At 40.5% G+C, this 18,858-nt stretch overlaps 1 protein-coding gene across 3 annotated transcripts in view; it reads left to right on the top strand.

The window, feature by feature from the left end:
* vrk1 (VRK serine/threonine kinase 1) overlaps window positions 1-18,858 on the top strand; it is a 105,719-nt gene that overhangs the window by 58,742 nt on the left and 28,119 nt on the right. For all 3 annotated transcript variants that reach the window (XM_068038713.1, XM_068038715.1, XM_068038714.1), the window contains exons 6-9: window positions 1,570-1,678; window positions 5,126-5,218; window positions 6,374-6,506; window positions 17,214-17,334. In XM_068038713.1, the coding sequence (XP_067894814.1) occupies window positions 1,570-1,678; window positions 5,126-5,218; window positions 6,374-6,506; window positions 17,214-17,334 (456 nt within the window). The remainder of the gene's footprint in view (window positions 1-1,569; window positions 1,679-5,125; window positions 5,219-6,373; window positions 6,507-17,213; window positions 17,335-18,858) is intronic.

The raw sequence follows: 18,858 nt of genomic DNA, 5'->3' as shown, positions 1-18,858 counted from the left end.
TTTACGAACCCGAGTTTGAGAGAGACTGATATAATGGGACTGAGTATATTTCGGGAAGGTCTTATTAATGTGAGTGTTCAGTGTTGATATTGTTTCTGAAGGGGACATCTCTCGCAAAGCATTCCAAAGGGTTTCTCTGGAGCGTAGCGTATTAATAGCAAGGTACCTCTGGTGATTCAAGGTTGCACAAAAAAAAATTGATTAAATGACTTAGGGGTTGTATAGGCTCTTCCTTCTGTGGATATTTTTAAAATTAATTGACAGCTCAATTGAAAGAGGTCATTAAAACATTTTATCCCTTTGTTTCAATATATCTTTAAACTTTACAAGCTCTTTCTGAAGTAATTAGGGATCAGGGCAGGCCACCAACTCCAGTAGGAAGGGACACAGGAACAGGAATAGACTCTTTCGCCCTTCAAGTCTGTTCTACTCAAATCAGCAAAGACTCCCAGTTGGGGGCTGTGTTTTTCGCGAGAATTGATATTAAGCATTACTGCAGTAAAAATTACTCTCTATATATCCTAAGGAGTTTGTTATATTAAAGTATAAATATTGCTGCATTTAATTTATCTTTTAGCTGTTAAATAAAAACTGGCAGATTTTCTGTTCAAACAGTAGGCTAGCTACCTTTATTTATATATTGGGCAAGTAACGGTACACTCCAGTTCAGGAGTAAAGGATTGCTTTTCTCATTTCCAAAGAGCTGCAGGCACCTGCTGGGCATCCCCAGGCAGCTCACTAATGAAGAGAATTTCAGTTTTGGGCTGCTGTGTCAGCGGCAGCGGCTCTCTGGTTGATCTTGGGAAAGGGATGGGATAGATTGGTGGGTGGTGGAAGGGATTGGAAGGGGCCAAGGGTTTGGCACTGCAGTCGACCAGGGAGGAACAAGGCTCCACATTCAGGCAAGAATTTTTTTTTTTAATTTGTATTTTTTGGCGGCAACCTCCAGCTGGTTATGGACCACTGGTTATGTTGCATGTCCGGTACAGGCGTGCTGGGTTGAATGGTATCCTCTTGTGCTGTTATTCTTGGTTGCTGTGTAGACTGCTTTTTTTTCTAAACGCAGCTGACTCGGCACTGTATGCTTTCAGGGAAACCCTACTTTTCAAATGGGGCCACAAACGGGTGTTATCTTTGCAAATAGTGGGCCTAATACCTGTTGTGATGTGGGCTCTGGACTTCTCTTTTTCCACCGTTTCAAATTTGACAAGCTTCTGGCATGTAATGAGTGCACGCACCATCCACCGTATTGAATGCTCACCATTTTTACTCTTGGAAAAACTGGCGTGGCGCCATCAAATTTCTAGGCCCTTGTGTAATAAACCAAAAAGCATAAGTTACTTCCTGACTCTCTTTCTCTCATTCTCTTCTGTCTGCCAAGTTAAAATAAATGTTGTAAAACATTATAAAACTTAATAAGAATTTGAAGAATTTGGTCATAATCTAATCTGGAAAAATTTTGCTTGATCAGATTTAATTCCTGCCAAAAAATGCCATTCATAAACTATCAATCGCAGATGAATGCTAAAAGTATTGCATTTCAGGTTTCAACTCACTTTCTGAATCCAGTTATAGATTTATGGTGATGGATCGATTTGGATCTGACCTTCAGAAAATATTTGAGCAAAATCATAGGATTTTCCCAAAGAAATTTGTGCTGCAGTTGGGTCTTCGATTGGTAAGTTTTAATGTTCTGGAAGGTGCCATTGTGGCAACAATTGTTTTTAATCTTTATTTAGTATCAGTGAAAACCTGCCATTTTTATAACAAATGTTAAAGCTGTTATAAATAGCTTGTAGTCCTTTATTGCTGGAGAATAGAATTATTACTTTCTCAGCCAATTCCAGGTCTCTACCAATGTTCATCTTGAACTGATCGTAAGCTATGCACAATTGGCCTGGAGTGGTCTTGCCCTTTTTTAATTTAAAAAAAAAACTTCCTTTTGGAAATAATCTTACCTAGAACTTTTTGATAGTTGAGGTTGGGACCTTGTGGAGTTTAATGCTACAGTGTAAACATTCATCTGACGACTTTGAAATAAAGACTCTTAGCCAGTTAAAGAACCAAGTTTGATCTTTGGTCTGTGCTGAGTTGGCTGATCCCAGCAGTATGGAAACTACAATGGGCTGTATTTTCATGATCAGATAGTTCAAACATTGAAAAATAGCTACTTGGAAAAGGTACAGCTCTGCTTTTGAAAAAGTATCCCAGCAATGGAGTACTGAGTTTGTGGGGAAGAAAAAAATACAAAGTTACATGACATGAGCGTCCAAATTGTTCTGTCTTCATGGACCACTTAGTCGTGTGCTATGGAGCCTCTTGGCCACATATGAATAATTGCAATATAGAACATCAACCACAACTCTAAATTAAAATCTAATTTTCTGTAATTAAATTTGCATAAAAGCATTCCCTGCAAGCTAAGTTGCAGACTATAGCTTAAAATTAATTTTCTCTAATTAAAAACATCTTGCACATTAATATGTGTTATGGCAAAAAATAAACTATTTCACTAGAGCTTCATGGGCTGGATGACCAGGGTTCAAGCACTGCATGTGGCTTGTGGGCTTTAGTTTGGATACCCTAGGCTTCAGAGAATTCATTTGGATGTATTGTTATTCATGCTACTAATTTTATAACAATCTAAATTATTATAAACCTGAACAGTGTAATTAGCCTTTCCTATCGTTGTCTTTTCAATCTGGTATTGTTTGTGATTTGCACTAACCAGCCCCTGGGGTTTACCAGATAAGATGAGGACAGTGACGGGTGCTGTAATTGCTTTTCGGTATCTCTAGAAAATTGTTACTGTGGAAAGGATTTTAAAACTTCAGTTTGGTGTCACGTAATTACAGTTTCTCACGTTTTGTTTTCAGCCTAGTGGTAACCTGCACTACAGCTTTTTGCCATCTCAGTTTCTAAAGCGGTCTTGCCATTTGTACTATTTTTCATAAAAGTATGAATAATTACATTTTTTTGTTAAAAGCATAAGAATCTTCAATTGACTTGGAGTATTGCATGCCTAAATTTAATATGCTGTCAGATAATTTGGTAATTCAAAGAGGTTTGGCACAAAATCTCCACTTAGTTTTGTTATTTTAATTCAAATTAAGGGATAATTTGATTTTTTTTAACCCAAAAGCTACTTTGAATCTTGGCTGAAATGATTTTCACTAGTATGCTATAGGTTAAAGATCCATTGTTACTGTTTTTTTTTCACTAATCTGCATTCTTGGCCTCAAAGTATTCAGACTTTTCCTCCATCAGGATCAACAAATAAATATCAGAAAGCCACTGTGACTCAGTTGTTAAACACATTATGCAACAGAGCTAAACCACAATGCCGTGCTTTGATTGTTGGCCTGTGCTGAATCAATTGATTTTAGCTGGGATGGCAGCAGAGGGCTCTACAATCAGCCTCTGGACAGAAAAGGAGAAAATCAACCAGGTGGCAGGCAGTTAGAAAGTGCTGATTTGACTATTGGATGCAGAAGATTGGGTTGAATTGTAATGCCTGAAGATCATAGCAATACCTATTGTCAAAGCTCATATGAAGAATGACTATTTGGGCAAGGTGTTTGACAGCAACCGGTGTCAGTGGAGCCATGTTCCAGCAGCATTCAACATCTTGAGGGCAAAAGGAAATGGTAGAAAAGAGAAGGAAAATAGCGCAAAAAATGTAATGGTTTAAGTGTTTGTTATAACTAATTTAGAATGCAGATGGTGATGATCCTTCATAACATTTTCAGGTAAAAGTCATTTTTGCAACACTTTTCTGACCTTCCTAAGTGGTAGCGTATTGTTTTTCTCACTGAATTGGATTTTAATGCGTTCTATCTGGTGTATCAGGTCATACTCAAAAAATGTGTGTTGGATGAGTGTATGGTGTTAGGGAAAGGAAACATTTGGTATGGAATACATAATCCCAAGAAAACTTTTGTCACAAAATGTACATGGTTTGTGGCTAAAACTGAATGGCTGTTGAAATAGGAAGTGTACGTGGAAAAGAATAATGAAGTAGAACATTTGGAGACTTAATCTTTGGTGCACGATGGTAACATGGATTTACGATATAGATCATGCTGCCTTTGCTGGAGAGGATTAATCTTTATAGAACAGTATGTTATAAAAGGATGTTTCATAGCTTGGTAGATAAAAGTTGGGGGAGACTATTGACGTGTTGTAGCTGGCCACCCAACTGTGTCCAGTGGCATGAAAAGTGTGATATCTATATGTTTAAAGTAATGCATACTAGTGGCTCCTTATGAGTAAAGTGCAACAGAAAACTGATCGGTATTGTGAAATCCAGTTGTCTTTTTACAAAAGCCATTTTTTGGTGGGAGCAACAAGTTTAGAAATTCCTATCTCGCATAAACGTTTGGAAAAAGCAGTTTAGTTTCTCTTGGTCCTAATGAAACAGGGTACCAGTGCTTCCTCGGGAAACCTGGAGCAAACATGTTGTTTCCACAATATTCACAGAAGAAAATATTGAGTTGAAAAGCGGCTTTAAAAAAAGCCATTTTTCGAGCTACCTTCCAAAAATGATAGCAAAAGTACAGTCACACTGGATTGTGAAGTGCAGGCTGTGAGGATGAAGATTCAACAATTCTAATGTGTTAGGTTCATGCATCCTGCTTTGTATGGAGCCACACTTGGATAAACTGAACCCTTCATTGGTAGTGATTAACCACGTTTTGTTCAATTTGGACCACAGAAGGCTTTATTTGCAGCTTTTGTGTGCTTGATTGACGTACAGTTTTTGTTTTGTATCTAAAAATCACAAGCTTTCCAAAACAAATCCTTTTCATAGAATTAGTATTTCAGACATGTGACTTCTTGTTCATTAGAAAGTTTATTATAATAGATGCTCTAATTTAGGTGTAGTCAAATCTTTAACAAGTCTGGTTCATTGAATAAAATATTGACAGTCTAGGGATTAACTTAGAATTTCATGTATTAGATATATCATTTAATTATGTATATACTTGCTGCAATTTGTATATAGATGGATATTTTGCTGCATGAATGAAACTGTTGCATTAGCACATTTGTTAAAAAATGCTGTAAGGATCCTAAAGACTCCTAACCAAATCTGTTTAAATTTATAGTTGTTTTCTTTTGATAGATTGACATTCTAGAATACATCCATGATCATGAGTACGTACACGGGGACATCAAAGCTTCGAATCTTCTCCTCAGTTACAAGAATCCTAATGAGGTTCTGTTTGCTTTATGTATTATTTAGTTCAATGGTGAATTGCTTGTAGTACTTAATGAGGAAAAAACAATATTTATGCAGCATTTTCTCCCTCTTCTCACCCACAAAGGTTCAAGTATGCTAAAGGTATTGTATTATAACCGATCATCAAATGATTTCATCTTTAAAAGTGAAGGCTAGTCTGCCAGTGTATGAATCCCATCACTGGAGAGTTTTCCTCTTGATCCCAATTGACTTCAGTTTTATTGGGTTTCCTTAGTGCTACATGCAGTAGAGTTCCCCTGATGCCAAGGGCAGTTGTTGTCCCCTTGCTTACATTATAACAGTAACTCTCATCCTCAGGCTGACCCAAAATGCTTCTCAGCCAATGAAGTACTTGTGAAATGTAAAGGGGCTAAATAAATGCAAGCTCTTACTTACTTTCTTACCTCACATCAAAATGACAGCTTAATAATTCATTCTTCTGTTATTCAGTAGAGTGTAGTTTCCTTTCTTGCTATCTCTTTTCTCCCACATTGCCTCCAACACTCATAGGAATGGTCGGATTCTGAAATGTTCACTGTCTGCCCCCTGTGCAAATTGAAGCTGTTTTCACAACATGGATACCTCTTGTGTTTGTGCTGAGGAAGTAAAAGCAAGTGAATGTGAGGAAAAAACATAAGTGGATATTTTGGCCCGATGGTGACGGTCAGTCACTTCGTTCTACATCATTGAATTGGTCTATCTATACTAATCTAGTTTAACCTTCTCAGGAATTAAACTTATTGGTTCAGCAAACTCCTGATTACTTTCCTTAAATTTTATGTTATTCCAGGTTAGTTATCCACTGATCTAGTTTCTTACATTTTCTGTTCACCATTCAGATAAATGTAATTGTAAATGAAGCTCTGATCATAGTTTCACGTTCATAGTTGACGAGCAAAACAGCCAATCACAAGTCACATGGAGTTAGCTCTGTTTTTTGAACAGAACTTTGTTATCTTCATGGAGTTGTGGCATTTATGAAGCTATGATTATGAAGATATATCTGATGAGCTTTTATGTATATGGTCACTTAAAATTTTACCAATTGAAATTGTATTGATTTGTGATCTAGCTAGACTATTTTACGGTCCAGCACCTAGTCTGATTTTGTTTGTACACTAACTTTCTTAGGTTTATTTAGTTGATTATGGACTTGCTTATCGATACTGTCCAGAAGGAATACACAAAGAATACAAGGAAGATCCAAAACGTTGCCATGATGGGACCCTTGAGTTTACAAGTACTGATGCACATAAAGGCGCAGGTATGTGTGAACAAGCTTTAACTATATATTTAATCATTGTTAAATAATCTTTCAGCTTATACACCAGCAAATGCTGTGCTACTTCTATTGGTCTTATTACTCTACTTTTTCTAAATTGTTCAACTATGGAGTCACTCCCATCCAAAAGATGCTCCCATAAATGTTGTATTCTCTATGGTAGTCATGATCTCTTAGTTTCCTAAAATGCGAGGACCAATATTAACTGCAGCCAACCTTCAGATGGCCATCCAGTGACGGTAGTCATTTTGGGCCTCAGTTATGTTTCTTTAGTGGGCTGCCCATGCATTTCCAGTGATGGCAGCTGACCCAGTTGGAGCATCAGATTTCTGGGGGGCCTGCTGCACATCTAAAATGTGCATGCATCTCTTAAAGTGATGTTTCTTTAAATTCAGTTGTTCATTGTTGAATTCATAGTTAAATTCATTGTCGCTCCTGGGAGCTTTCTGGAGAGACGCATGTCTCAGACAAGAGCACTTCACTTCTTGGATACAGCGGTGGAGGTGATTGTGGTGGTGCTTGTGGAGCAGGTGAGGGCACACCAAACAGTCTGTTCCTTTGAGATGGCACAAGGCTGTCCAAATAGACACTGGAGGAAGTTCACTTATGTCAGCAGCACACTCTCTGGAGCTGTCTATGTCGATGACGAGATACATGCAAGAATTGCCAAGGCAAGTGTAGCCTTAGACAGACTTCGAACATCAGTCTGGGAATGAAGAGGAGTAAGTCTTTGGACCAAACTGAGTCTACAGAGCAATAGATCTGCCCACTCTGCTCTACACATACGAGACTTGGACTGTGTACCAACCAAGAAGCTCAACCACTTTCATTTGAGCTGCCTGCAGAAGCTTCTAAAGATCAGATGGCAGGACAAAATACCAGACACTGAGGTGCTCACCCGAGCTGGCATGACGAGGATCCACGCCATATTGACGGTCACAACTGAGCTGGGCTGATCATACAGCCAGAACGCCTGACACTCGCTTACCAAACCTTCACTGGAGTGCTTGAGTCTGGGATGCGCTTTCATGGCGGTCAAAGGAAGTGCTACAAGGACACTCTGAAGGCTTCGCTTAGGAGTTTTAATATCAAGCCCGAGTTCTGGGAGAAGCCTACCCAGGATCACTGCATCTGGCGCAACCAAATAAAAAAGGGTGCGGCCTCCTTCAAAACCAAGTACATATCAGAGGCAGAGAGAATGCAAGGAGAGGAAATCCCAATCCAGCAGCTTGTCCAAAACTCAATCGTCTATGGTATCCTGCCCTATTTGCAGCAGAAACTTTTGGGTGCAGATCGAACTTAGCAGTCACTTACGAAACCACTGGGACCCTACCAAACACCCCAGATGATGGACATGGTCACCTTCACCTTGAAGTACCAACAACAGGGCAGAAGAAGGTCAGTGCTTCCACCATCACCTCTAGGACTAGGGTTCAGTGCCAGAAGCGTTTCAGTGACCTGCCATGAACAGCAAGAGTGAGCGTGATGGCTTCCTATTTCTTTCTCACTCTGAATTAAACCTGGCTGCAGCATGTCTTTTCACCAGCCCCTGTTTTCTCTCTTACCCCACCCCCCCCAAGCCATTCCCACCCCTGTACCACATGCTTCTTCACAAGAAGACACTATACCAACTCTTCCTTCTCATTCTAGTCACCTGTTACTGCTGAGCTCAACCATATTCTGCTTTTACCAGGTAGAAACTGTTAAGGATTTCACTTTTCCTCCCCTGACTGATTTCACATTGGAGCCACATTTTCTGTACATGACTCATAGAACATAGAACAGTACAGCACAGTACAGGCCCTTTAGCCCACAATGTTGGGCCGAACCTTTGTTCTTTAACCTACTCTAAGATCAAACTAACTACCTACCCTTCATTCTACTATCGTCCATGTACCTATCCAAGAGTCGCTTAAATGCCCCTAATGTATCTGCTTCTACTACCACTGCTGGCAGCGCATTCCACGCACCCACCACTCTCTGTGTAAAGAACCTACCTCTGACATCTCCCCGAAACCTTCCTCCAATCACCTTAAAATTATGCCCCCTGGTGATGGCCCTTTCCACCCTGGGAAAAAGTCTCTGGCTATCCACTCTATCTATGCCTCTCATCATCTTGTACCCCTCTATCAAGTCACCTCTCATCCTTCTTCGCTCCAATGAGAAAAGCCCTAGCTCCCTCAATCTTTCTTCGTAGGACATGCCCTCCAGTCCAGGCAGCATCCTGGTAAATCTCCTCTGCACCCTCTCTAAAGCTTCCACATCCTTCCTATAATGAGGCGACCAGAACTGAACACAATACTCCAAGTGTGGTCGAACCAGGGCCTCATCTGCTCATACCTGCTGTTTCTCCTCAGCATGAGGTTGCTCCATATATCTGTACAACCCTTTAAAACCCCTCATAACTCTTCCCCATTCCCTGTCTGGGAGCAGCTCACACACAATAACTGGGACCAGAATTGGAAGAGAACCAGTCTGTGTCCAGGTCCTTGCTGCATGGAGGAGGAAGCTGTGGAGCATGGAGCAACAGCAAGAGTAGAGGTGAAGTGGATTTGTGTGTCTGCCTATGGCTTATACCTTTTCTCTTTCTCAAACAATCTCTCATTCAGTTAATATGGTAAGCTGGTGCAGCATAATGCTGCCAGTTAAAAGGTAATGCCTAACCTTTCCGTTCTATGCTTAGTCTTATCCATCTCTCCTTTTTCTGGATCCATCTGAGAAACATCACCCTTTCTCACTGGAAAGGCAATCCCCCATGCATCCCAAGCACCCGCACAGAATGCATCAAGCTTGGTGGTTTAGATAGTGAGATAGGATGATCTGCACCTGGTGCGTCAAACGGCACAGATGTGCAGAATCAAGGGCTAGGTGAGCCCAAGAGACGGCTTGCCAGAGGACAAGTTCAGGTCTTAACTGTACTGAAGAGGATAGAGATGCTGACTGCAGGGGCATACCCCTCAAAAGAAAAGTGTTTCATTCATGTATGCACTTGTATGAGGTATTGGAAAGTATGTCCAGGAACTGCTAGACCATATTTGAGAGAGATGGAGGATTCAGCTTTCAGTTTGCATGATGCAAGGTGTTAACAATTTGCAGGCTATCATGGTTAGTATGGTCACCGCTATGGATGTTGCAGCCAGGGCATTACACCAGAAGCCTGTGTCACAAGCTCTTGCAGCTTGATCAGAGCTCAAATCGGTACCATTCAGAATTTGGGGTCCACCATTTCTGAAAGACTGGGGGAATGCATGGATAGGAGCTTCACTCATGTTGCTGATCTCCTACTGTTTGCTGTCTCACAGCCCCTGTGGACTCAGTGGTGCTGTGGGAGTGATGCATGTTGCGCTTTCTCAAGATAACAGGGGAAATTTTATGCCCTCGCCCGCAGCAGGTTTGGAAGCGGGGGAGTGTATAATCGGCTGGGATGGTGGCGGGGAGGGGGCCCCGCCACCTTCCTGCCTCCACCAAAATGAAGTCTGAGGCAGGAAGGCCTGTGAACGGCCTTCCCGCCCTGCCGCCAATTGAGGCCCTTAAGTGGGCAATTAATGCCCAGTTGAAGGCCTCATCCTGCTGTCATCTCCATTATCTGAGCAGTGGGCAGGCCCGTCGCTGCCTGGGAAGCAGAGCAAGAAAAAAACTTACAGGTTACTTGCTGGATCTGAGTTGTGGGGTTGGGGTGGGGGTCTTAAAAGGCGCTTAAGTGTCTGAACAAGGAGCCAGGCATCAGGAAGGTGGGGGGCGTGCACTCCCTTGCAACCCCCACCCGCAAGACCCTTCCTGCTCTGACATACCTGTGGCCTGGGTTCAGCACCGCTCGTGGGCCTTGGATGGGTTCTCCACCGGCAGCAGCCACTGCCTCTGCGGTGACGCTACTCAGTTGAAGAGCTGCCAGCCTCTGATTGGCCGGCAGCTCTCAGAGGGCAGGACTTCCATTGCCGGGGTCCTTGATCCTGTGGAAGGTCCGCCACTGTCCAGTTAAGTGCTTAATTGCCCACAGAAGGGGCAACGCAGGGTTCTTGGCAACACTTTTGCCAGAGGTCAAGACTCCCATCCCCTGGATAAAATCCCCTCAACCAATGTCCATCATGGTGCCAGAAAGGCAGCTGGCTCAAGCCTGAGCTACTCGAGGTCACTGACGACAAGAGTCTTGAGAGCCCTCATATAAGTATCAGCTGCCTTCCATCACCCAGGCTTGAGCCACTAGGGAGAATCTCATTATGGTGAAATAGGCAAGAAGTCACTTCAGTGTTAAGAAATGTGTTTGTGCTCTTCTGTACTTCTTTCTCTTGTATCCCCAGCCCCCACCGCGGACATGGGTTTTTATCTCTATTGCATTGCTAGGGAAGTAATTGACTTCTTGAGGGGAAGGAAATTTGGCAGGACTCTTCACAGGATTAGCATTAATGGATGAGTAGTTCCACCTCTCGAGTTTGGCCAAGAATGAGGTATGAATAACTTGCAGGAAAGCGAAGTATACAAAGTACAGCATTTTCTTCAATTGAAATCAATTTAAACATTTCTCATATGCATCTATGTTGTGGATTACACCCTAGTCCATTGATTAAAGAGATTTTGGAAAAGAAAACACACCTATTATCTCTGTGTTCTGAAGGTCGTGCAAACACTGTACCCAGAAGAAGGGTGGCTTTTGTGTTGCATTCAATTTTGTAGTTCTTCACTGGGGTCTATTATCTGAAAAATTTGTGATTGTTCTCCTGTTTTGATTCCCATTTTTTTGTTAACTGATTTTCACCCTGATGGTGGTAAGGCCACTCTTTTTTTTCAAAAGGCCAAGTTTTCTATTTCTGATCATTTTTTCAGCAAGAGCTGTGATAAAAGTGTGTTGATGTCGTGTAAGAACAGAATGGCTTCAACTGTAATGCCCCTCTATGGCCAAATTGCTTGCCAACATTCATTATCTAGGCACGCATAGGAAGAATGGCTCATTGGGCAATATGCCAGATGACTGTTCCTGCATCCTCACCTCCAACAAGTGCAAGGAGCTCAGTGACTTCTATTGTTACCAAGATTGAGACCATTCAGTTAGCTGCTTCTGCTTCCATTCCCGTAGCCTACTTGACCAAACTTACTCTACAGTTCCCTGCTGCCCTAGCCCTGAACTCGCATCGTTCTCTAGTTTCTTTCCTATCTCTCTTCATGCCCTCACGATAGGCCATAGCCCTATCTGAAATCCACCTTCTCCCTCCACTGTATTTCTACCAAATTGCCAACTTCCCTTCCTGGCTCCCATGTTAACTGTTCTCTCATTAGGTACTGTCTCTTTCTCCTTCAGCTGATGTCACCCCTCTCCCCAAAGAACTAATCTTTGACCCTTCCATCCTTACAAGCTAACCTCTCTTTCCTCTCCAAAGTCCTTGAACTTATTGTTGCCTCTTAGATCTATACCTATCTTTTCTGGAACTCCATGTTTGAATCTCTCCCATCAGGTTTCCACCCTGCCACAGTACCAGAACAATTCTTATCAAAGTCACAATAAAATCCTATGTAACTGTGACAAAGGTAAATTATCCCACCTTGTCCTTCTCGACCTGTCTGTAACCTTTGACATGGTTGGCCACGCCATCCTCCTGCAACAGCTTTCCACCAGCTGGTCATACAGTTGGGTGGGACTGCACTTGCCTAATTCCATTCTTATCCATCTAATTGTAGCCAGAAAATCACCTTCAGTGGCTTCTCCTCTTGCTCCCATGTCATTACCTGTGGTAACACCCAATGATTTATCCTTGGCCCCTTCTATTTCTCATCTACATGCTGCTCCTTGGTGACATCATCCGAAAACAGTATCAGTTTCCACAGGTACACTGACGGCATCCAATTCTACCTCAACACTACCTCTCTCGATCCCTGTGCTGTTTCTAAATTGTCAGTCTCCTTGTCTGCCATCCAGCAGTGGATGAGCAGGAATTTCCTTCAATTAAATATTGGGAAGCCCTAAGCCACTGTCTTCGGTCTCCACTATAAACTTCGCTCCCTAGCCATCGACTCCATCCCTGTCTCTGGCTACTGTCTGAGGCTGAACCTGACTCTTCACAATTTCAGTGTCATTCAATAACCTCGATGAGCTTCGGACCATATATCTGAGCCATCTCTAATACTCCCTATTTCCAGCTCCATAGCCTCGCCTGATCTGCTTGAAGTCCTCACCCATGCCTTTGTTACCTCCATATTTGACTATTTCAGTGCATTCCTGGCCAGTCTCTCTCATTCTGTCCTCCATAAACTAGAGACTATCCAAAACTCTGTTGCCCACATCTTAATTCACACTGACTCATTTCTCCCAGCACGCCTGTGCTCGCTGACCTATATTGGCTCTGGGTCAAGCAACAACTCTATTTTAAAAATTCCCATCCTTGTTTTCAAATTCTTCTATGGCCTCAGTCTTCCCTATTCCTGTAATCTACAGCCATCTAACCCTTGGATATCTGTATTCCTTTTATTCTGGCCTCTTTCATTCACTTCAACATTGAAGGCTGTGCCAATCACCTAAGCTCACGAACTTCCTCCCTAAATGTCTCTGTGTCTCTCTTTCCTCCTTTAAGACACTCTGTTTGATCAAGCTTTTGGTGAAATATCCCCTTGTGTAACGTGGTGTCAAATTTTGCGTTATAATGTGAAGTGCCTCCGAAGGTGCTATATAAGTACAAGTCGTTTGTATTGTGTTGATGCCTTTGGGAGAGGAGAAGCAGCAAAACTTGATGGGAAGATGGGGAAGAAACCCCTTGTAATTGGAATACATTTATGAAATTTGTAGATGACTAGAAGTGCTGTCACATTCACATTTTTTAAATCATGTGAATTTGGCTATAATTTTTTTTATCTCACCTTTCTCTGTACAATACATAGTTTAAATATTTGCATTAGGTGGTATTGCCCTGCACAACTGTGACACTCTTCTTAAAAGGTTATGTTGGAAAAAGTAGCTTTAAGCCAGTTTCATCGTAATTGATCTCGTCTTGAAGGTTTTAAACCAAAAATTAGGGGATCAAATTTGAATAACACTAAATGATGCATTCCATGACAACCTTCTCCTTAGAACAAAGGATATGGAGGTGAGATTTAATAGAAGTGTACAAGATTATGAAAGGCTTAGATAAGTTAGACAAGGAAAAACTGTTTCCGTTAACAAATGGTACAAGGACTAAGGGACACAAATTTAAAGTTTTGGGTAAAAGATGCAGGGGGATTATGAGGAAGCACTTTTTTACACAGAGGGTGATAATGACCTGGAACTCGCTGCCCACAAGGGTAGTGGAAGCGGAGACGATCAATAACTTCAAGAGGAAGTTGTTTGGCCACCTGAGAGAAAGAGATTTATAGGGCTACAGAGATCGAAAGGGGGAGTGGGACTGACTGCATAGCTCAATGGGCTGAATGGCCTTCTGCGCCATAAATGACTCTATGGCTGTAACCTTGAAAGCATTTGTCAAGATTTTGAGGTTTGTATCCAATTTATCTGACATTTTGATTAATTATTTGGCCTTGTTGTAAAGGCAGACCAGAAAGTAGGGTGCCGCATTATTTAGTTGAACAAACTAGGTAAAATATTTTCTTTTTTGTCTTGAACGTCTAATCTTGCTGAATTATTTTTCATAATATTGGAAAATTTCTTGAGGTTCATAAGGGACACTGGATGTTTTTGGAACGGAGTGTGAGGAATAAGGATCATCCTGTTGATCCTAAAATTGGCAGCAGTCCATTCTCTGCTTTTGGCTTGTTCTGGTCTGGACAAGACTGGAATTATGGCTGCGTGTCCTGGACAAGATATGTTTTTAATGTCTACATTGCTTGTATACATCAATTTTAGATTCACTATAAGTGCCGGTGGCTATTATATTAGGTTGGTTTGCTTTATACTTAATTATCTGTCCTTGCTATCAGTTCTATTCAAATTCACTATTCTTATGTCCTGATTTCTAAAAGCCATCTTTGTGACAAAAATATATTATTAATTTAAAGTAAGGCAGAATACGGTACATTTTTTAAGCAGTTATTCACATAGGGAAAATTAAATGAAGCTGCAGTTAATTTGTGGAATTGGATCAGTTGCCAATACCAAATTGGGAATGCTTAATGTAACAAATTGATAATGTTTTGTTTGAACCTGGAGTACTTCTTGTAGAATTGTGCGTATACTAGGACTGAATAGGAAATATTAAAATTGATTGCTTGGATCAGGTGTGCATTTATCTAGAGTCGACTAGTTGAATAATTTGTAATGTGCAGTGTGAATTGCACAGTGAGAGTAAATGGCACTTTAATGAATATAGTCAGCTGTTAGAACGACCTTGCACCAGAGGCTGAGTGACCCTTAACTAACTTGTCATTTATCTCAGGATAATCTCATTCACATGACACTGCTTATTAATAATTGGCCTATCGCTACAGCTTGGTAGCAAAGACTTTAACATTATCATGCAAGGTTTGATTCTAGTCATTAGTGAGCAAGTTAACTAAACACTTTATCACATTAAACTATAACCTTTATTTTATACTGAATAGACACAAATTACCCATGTCTTTATATGGACTGTAAAATTTCTCTTTCGGCCACTTTAACCCTGTGGAGGTGTATATGCTGTGGATAAAGTAGCATTCTTTCATGCAACTTGTGTGTTTTGCAAAATATTATTTGGAATATATTCCAGATCCTAACTATATTACAGTGCTAGTTTTCTTTTTATAAACTCAACTGTTCAAACCATATTTAGTTTTCCTTCTGTTCATTTTAAAGTGCCACTGCATTTTTCCAAAGAGTTAAAAGCTGCTGTATCTCTATTCAGTGATCTACTGATTAATTTAAAGAGCAATTTCATATTTTCAAATTGACCAATGGCCTCTTAAGTATTGAGGCTGATTAAGAAGCACTATGGACTACTGTAATAGAAATTCAAATCACTTTATGGAAGAAAAATGATTGGGATGAAATTGATCTCAGTCATTCAGATTATTTCTAAAATAGGCTTCAATAAAGAACTGAGCAATGATACAACTTTAAAGAGCCTTGTTCCTTTCTTTTGAGCTTTCCATTAGACTGGTTTCATAGCAACCAGGAGACAACTCTCAAAGTGCTGACCTCCTACCAGCTAATTAACTTGGACTGAGAATTTTTACCCAAGGTGTTAAAAGTGATACTGGATATTAATTTTTGTACAGGATCAAATAATCATTCAACTAAACTACAGAATGGATGCCAGTAACTGTTGTTTATTTCTGCACTGTTGTCTTTAGTAGTACATCTGACACCCTTGATAAGCACGTCTGTGAGCTCCAATGGAAGTCTACATTTTGTGAATGTTACATTTTCAGATAATGCGCAAGTTATAACTTTGCTGGAGGAGGCAGTGCCCTTGACGTCTGCTAGATGTCTAGCAAGATTTGTAATGCTTTTAATTTGCAAGGACATGTCTTTTAAAGATGGGCCAAGTTGGCTTTTGAAAATAGTAAGTTGGTTGTAATTGGTTGTGTTTGTGAGCAGCTGCATTGTGCTTCGTCTTTGTTAATCTGGCTGTGGAACCAATAATTTAAAGCATGCAAAATCTTTTATAAAATTAGATTTTTTTATTTGAAACCATTTTTGTATTAATCCAGTAATTTAGTGAGAAAAGCAGGCCTGTTATTTCAGTACCTCTGTATACAGGGTCAGCTTGCGTGGTGGTGGTACATTGTAGTCTGGGTTCCCAGGACAGCAGTGTAAAAATGCCGCTGCCCTGAATTCTGAGTAGAGTTGGAGCTATGTGGACCAGCTCCGGATTACAAACCCAGTGAATTGGATGCCTCTTCTCTTGCACAATGTAATGTTGTGATGTCTATAAAGGCAGTCAGCCAACCATGGAAAAATTTCCACCATGAAGATCAGGCCACACACACGTGTTGAAACTGATTCCACCTGTTTTGTAGCAGTTCTTGGGAGACTCAGCAAAAACCCAATTCTCTACTGACATCATGCTTTTTTAAAATGTCTCTTTTTATTCATATTGTTGGTATCTGATGGCACTAAGGTAAAGTCAAAGTGTTTTTTGTATGGGAGTCTCTTGGGTTCCAAAAAAGGGCTGTTTGGTATTGAATTAATTGTCAAAAGTTGTTAGGTTTGTTAACTTTTATTAAATAGTCAATGAAGTTCTGGGCACGGACTATACAATATAACCCAGTTGTAGATTTTTAATACTCATTTTTATACTTTGTGATTATGTGTGATTACAGCACTGTACTGCAGTGCTAAAGATTATGCTTCTACTATGATTTGAACAGACCTTGCATCATATCCTACATCTTTCTGCTCTAAATCAAAATCATCCTTTCAGAGATATAAGAATCTCTCCCACCATCCTGTGACCCAACCCTCCTCATTTTGGCTCAATGCCTGCCCTCCACTTAGCATCTTGTAATAGCAAAGCTTAATTCTGTGACTTACCAAGATAATTTACAGACATCAGTTGCTTTTCTGTTCCTTGGCAGTTAACTTTTTATGTAAATTAACTGTTCAAATACAAAGAAGCTAATACTGGTTCAGGTGGGCTACTAAACAAAATAACATCTGACATCCTTGTTCTTCACTGAAGGGATATTGATTTTTTTCATATGAAATGAAAAGGCTTTCTATCCTAATACTTCAATTATAACCCATGTATATTTTCTTTTGTCTTATTAACAATGTATCCCACCCTTCAGCTGCTTCCAGACGTGGCGACCTGGAAATCTTGGGATATTGCATGTTACAGTGGCTCAGTGGGAGACTTCCCTGGGAGGACAATCTAAAGGATGCCAACTATGTCAGAGATGAAAAACTCAAGTAAGAACCTTGATAAGATGCCATCTTGAACTTAATTATGCAGTTCTAAGGAAACATTAACATCTCTTTTTTTTTCCTGATACTGATGGATCTGCTCTCTTTCACTGTTCCTTACTTTAAGTGAATTAGCTAACATAAATTAGCCTACCTGCTCCACTATTCCTATTGGTCTGAACACCTAGAGAGCTCCCATTTTCCTGTTCAAATAGTGCAATAGGATCTTGTACCTCCACCTAAGTGGGAAAACAGGATGGCACCTCCAACAGCGCAGCAAACTCTCAGTACTAAAAACAAGAAGTGCTGGAAATATTCAGCAGGTCTGGTAGCATCTGTGGAGAGAGAAGCAGAGTTAACGTTTCAGGTCAGTGACCCTTCAGAACTGGAAAATATTAGAAATGTGAAAGGTTATAAGCAAGTAAAGCAGGGGTGGGGCAAGAGATAACAAAGGAGAAGGTGTAGATAGGACAAGGTCACAGAATAGCTGACCAGAACGTCATGGAGCAAAGGCAAACAATATGTTAATGGTGTGTTGAAAGACAAAGCATTAGTGCAGACCGGGTGTTAACGGATTGAAAATTGAACAGCTGCAAGTACAAACATGAAATAACAGTGGGTAAGCAAACTGAACAAACTAAGATGAAATAAAATAAACACAAAATAACCCCAAAAATAAATCGGTACTGTTCTGGAGTGTTAGCCTAGATTATGCATTCAAGTCTCTGGAGTGACACTTGAACCTACAATTTTTCAAACTTTGAGGCAAGAGTACAGCACTGAGCCAAGGCGGATGAACATCTAAGAGTCCAGAAGTAATGATGAATGAATACAAAACATTATACCACAGATGGGGTATACATAATTTTAGGTGCCTCATTAGCAAAGGAACATTAAATCCATAGTGCCATAGATTTAGCAAGATGATGCCGGGGATGGGGAAACTACAGTAATGAGATGGAAAGTAAAGAGAGAGTTTAGAAGGATTTTGGTTATTCGATGATTGAAGCATGGGATATTTTCTCACATGAAGTGGTTGAGGCAGAAACTGTTGAATTTGAGGGAACCTTAGATAAATATTTGAAATTGAGAAGGAGGGTGTTGAGTGAGTGTGAAAAGGTTCTCCGTTTTAAATTGCTATAGCTAAGGGCCAGCACTGATAGAATGACGTGAACCATTTCTGTGGTTCAACTTTCTATGTCTCTCCCCACCTTCAAAATACTCTTGATAACATTTTTGGCCACTTGCCCCTTATCTGCTTTCTATTTCTCCCCAGGTTGTCCCGTAACTGTGAAGCTTTTTGGGATAGTTTGCTTTGTTAAAGGGGCTATATAAATATTGAGTTGCAATAAAGTGATATTCCATGAACTGGCTTAGTAAATAAAGTGATACAACTCGGTTCAAATTCAGATAGAATTCAAACTTTATTATAATGGGTGTTTTTGAAAGAAAAGGTTGCCTCACCCCAATGCCTTGCATGTGGAGAATACCATGATGTAGCATAGCTTTACTATCTGTAGCAGTGACTAA

This window comes from Heterodontus francisci, chromosome 9 (genome assembly GCF_036365525.1).
Source record: "Heterodontus francisci isolate sHetFra1 chromosome 9, sHetFra1.hap1, whole genome shotgun sequence".
Lineage (NCBI taxonomy): Eukaryota > Metazoa > Chordata > Chondrichthyes > Heterodontiformes > Heterodontidae > Heterodontus > Heterodontus francisci.
Note: the sequence above shows the minus strand (reverse complement) of the source record. Positions and strands in the feature narration are given on the sequence as shown.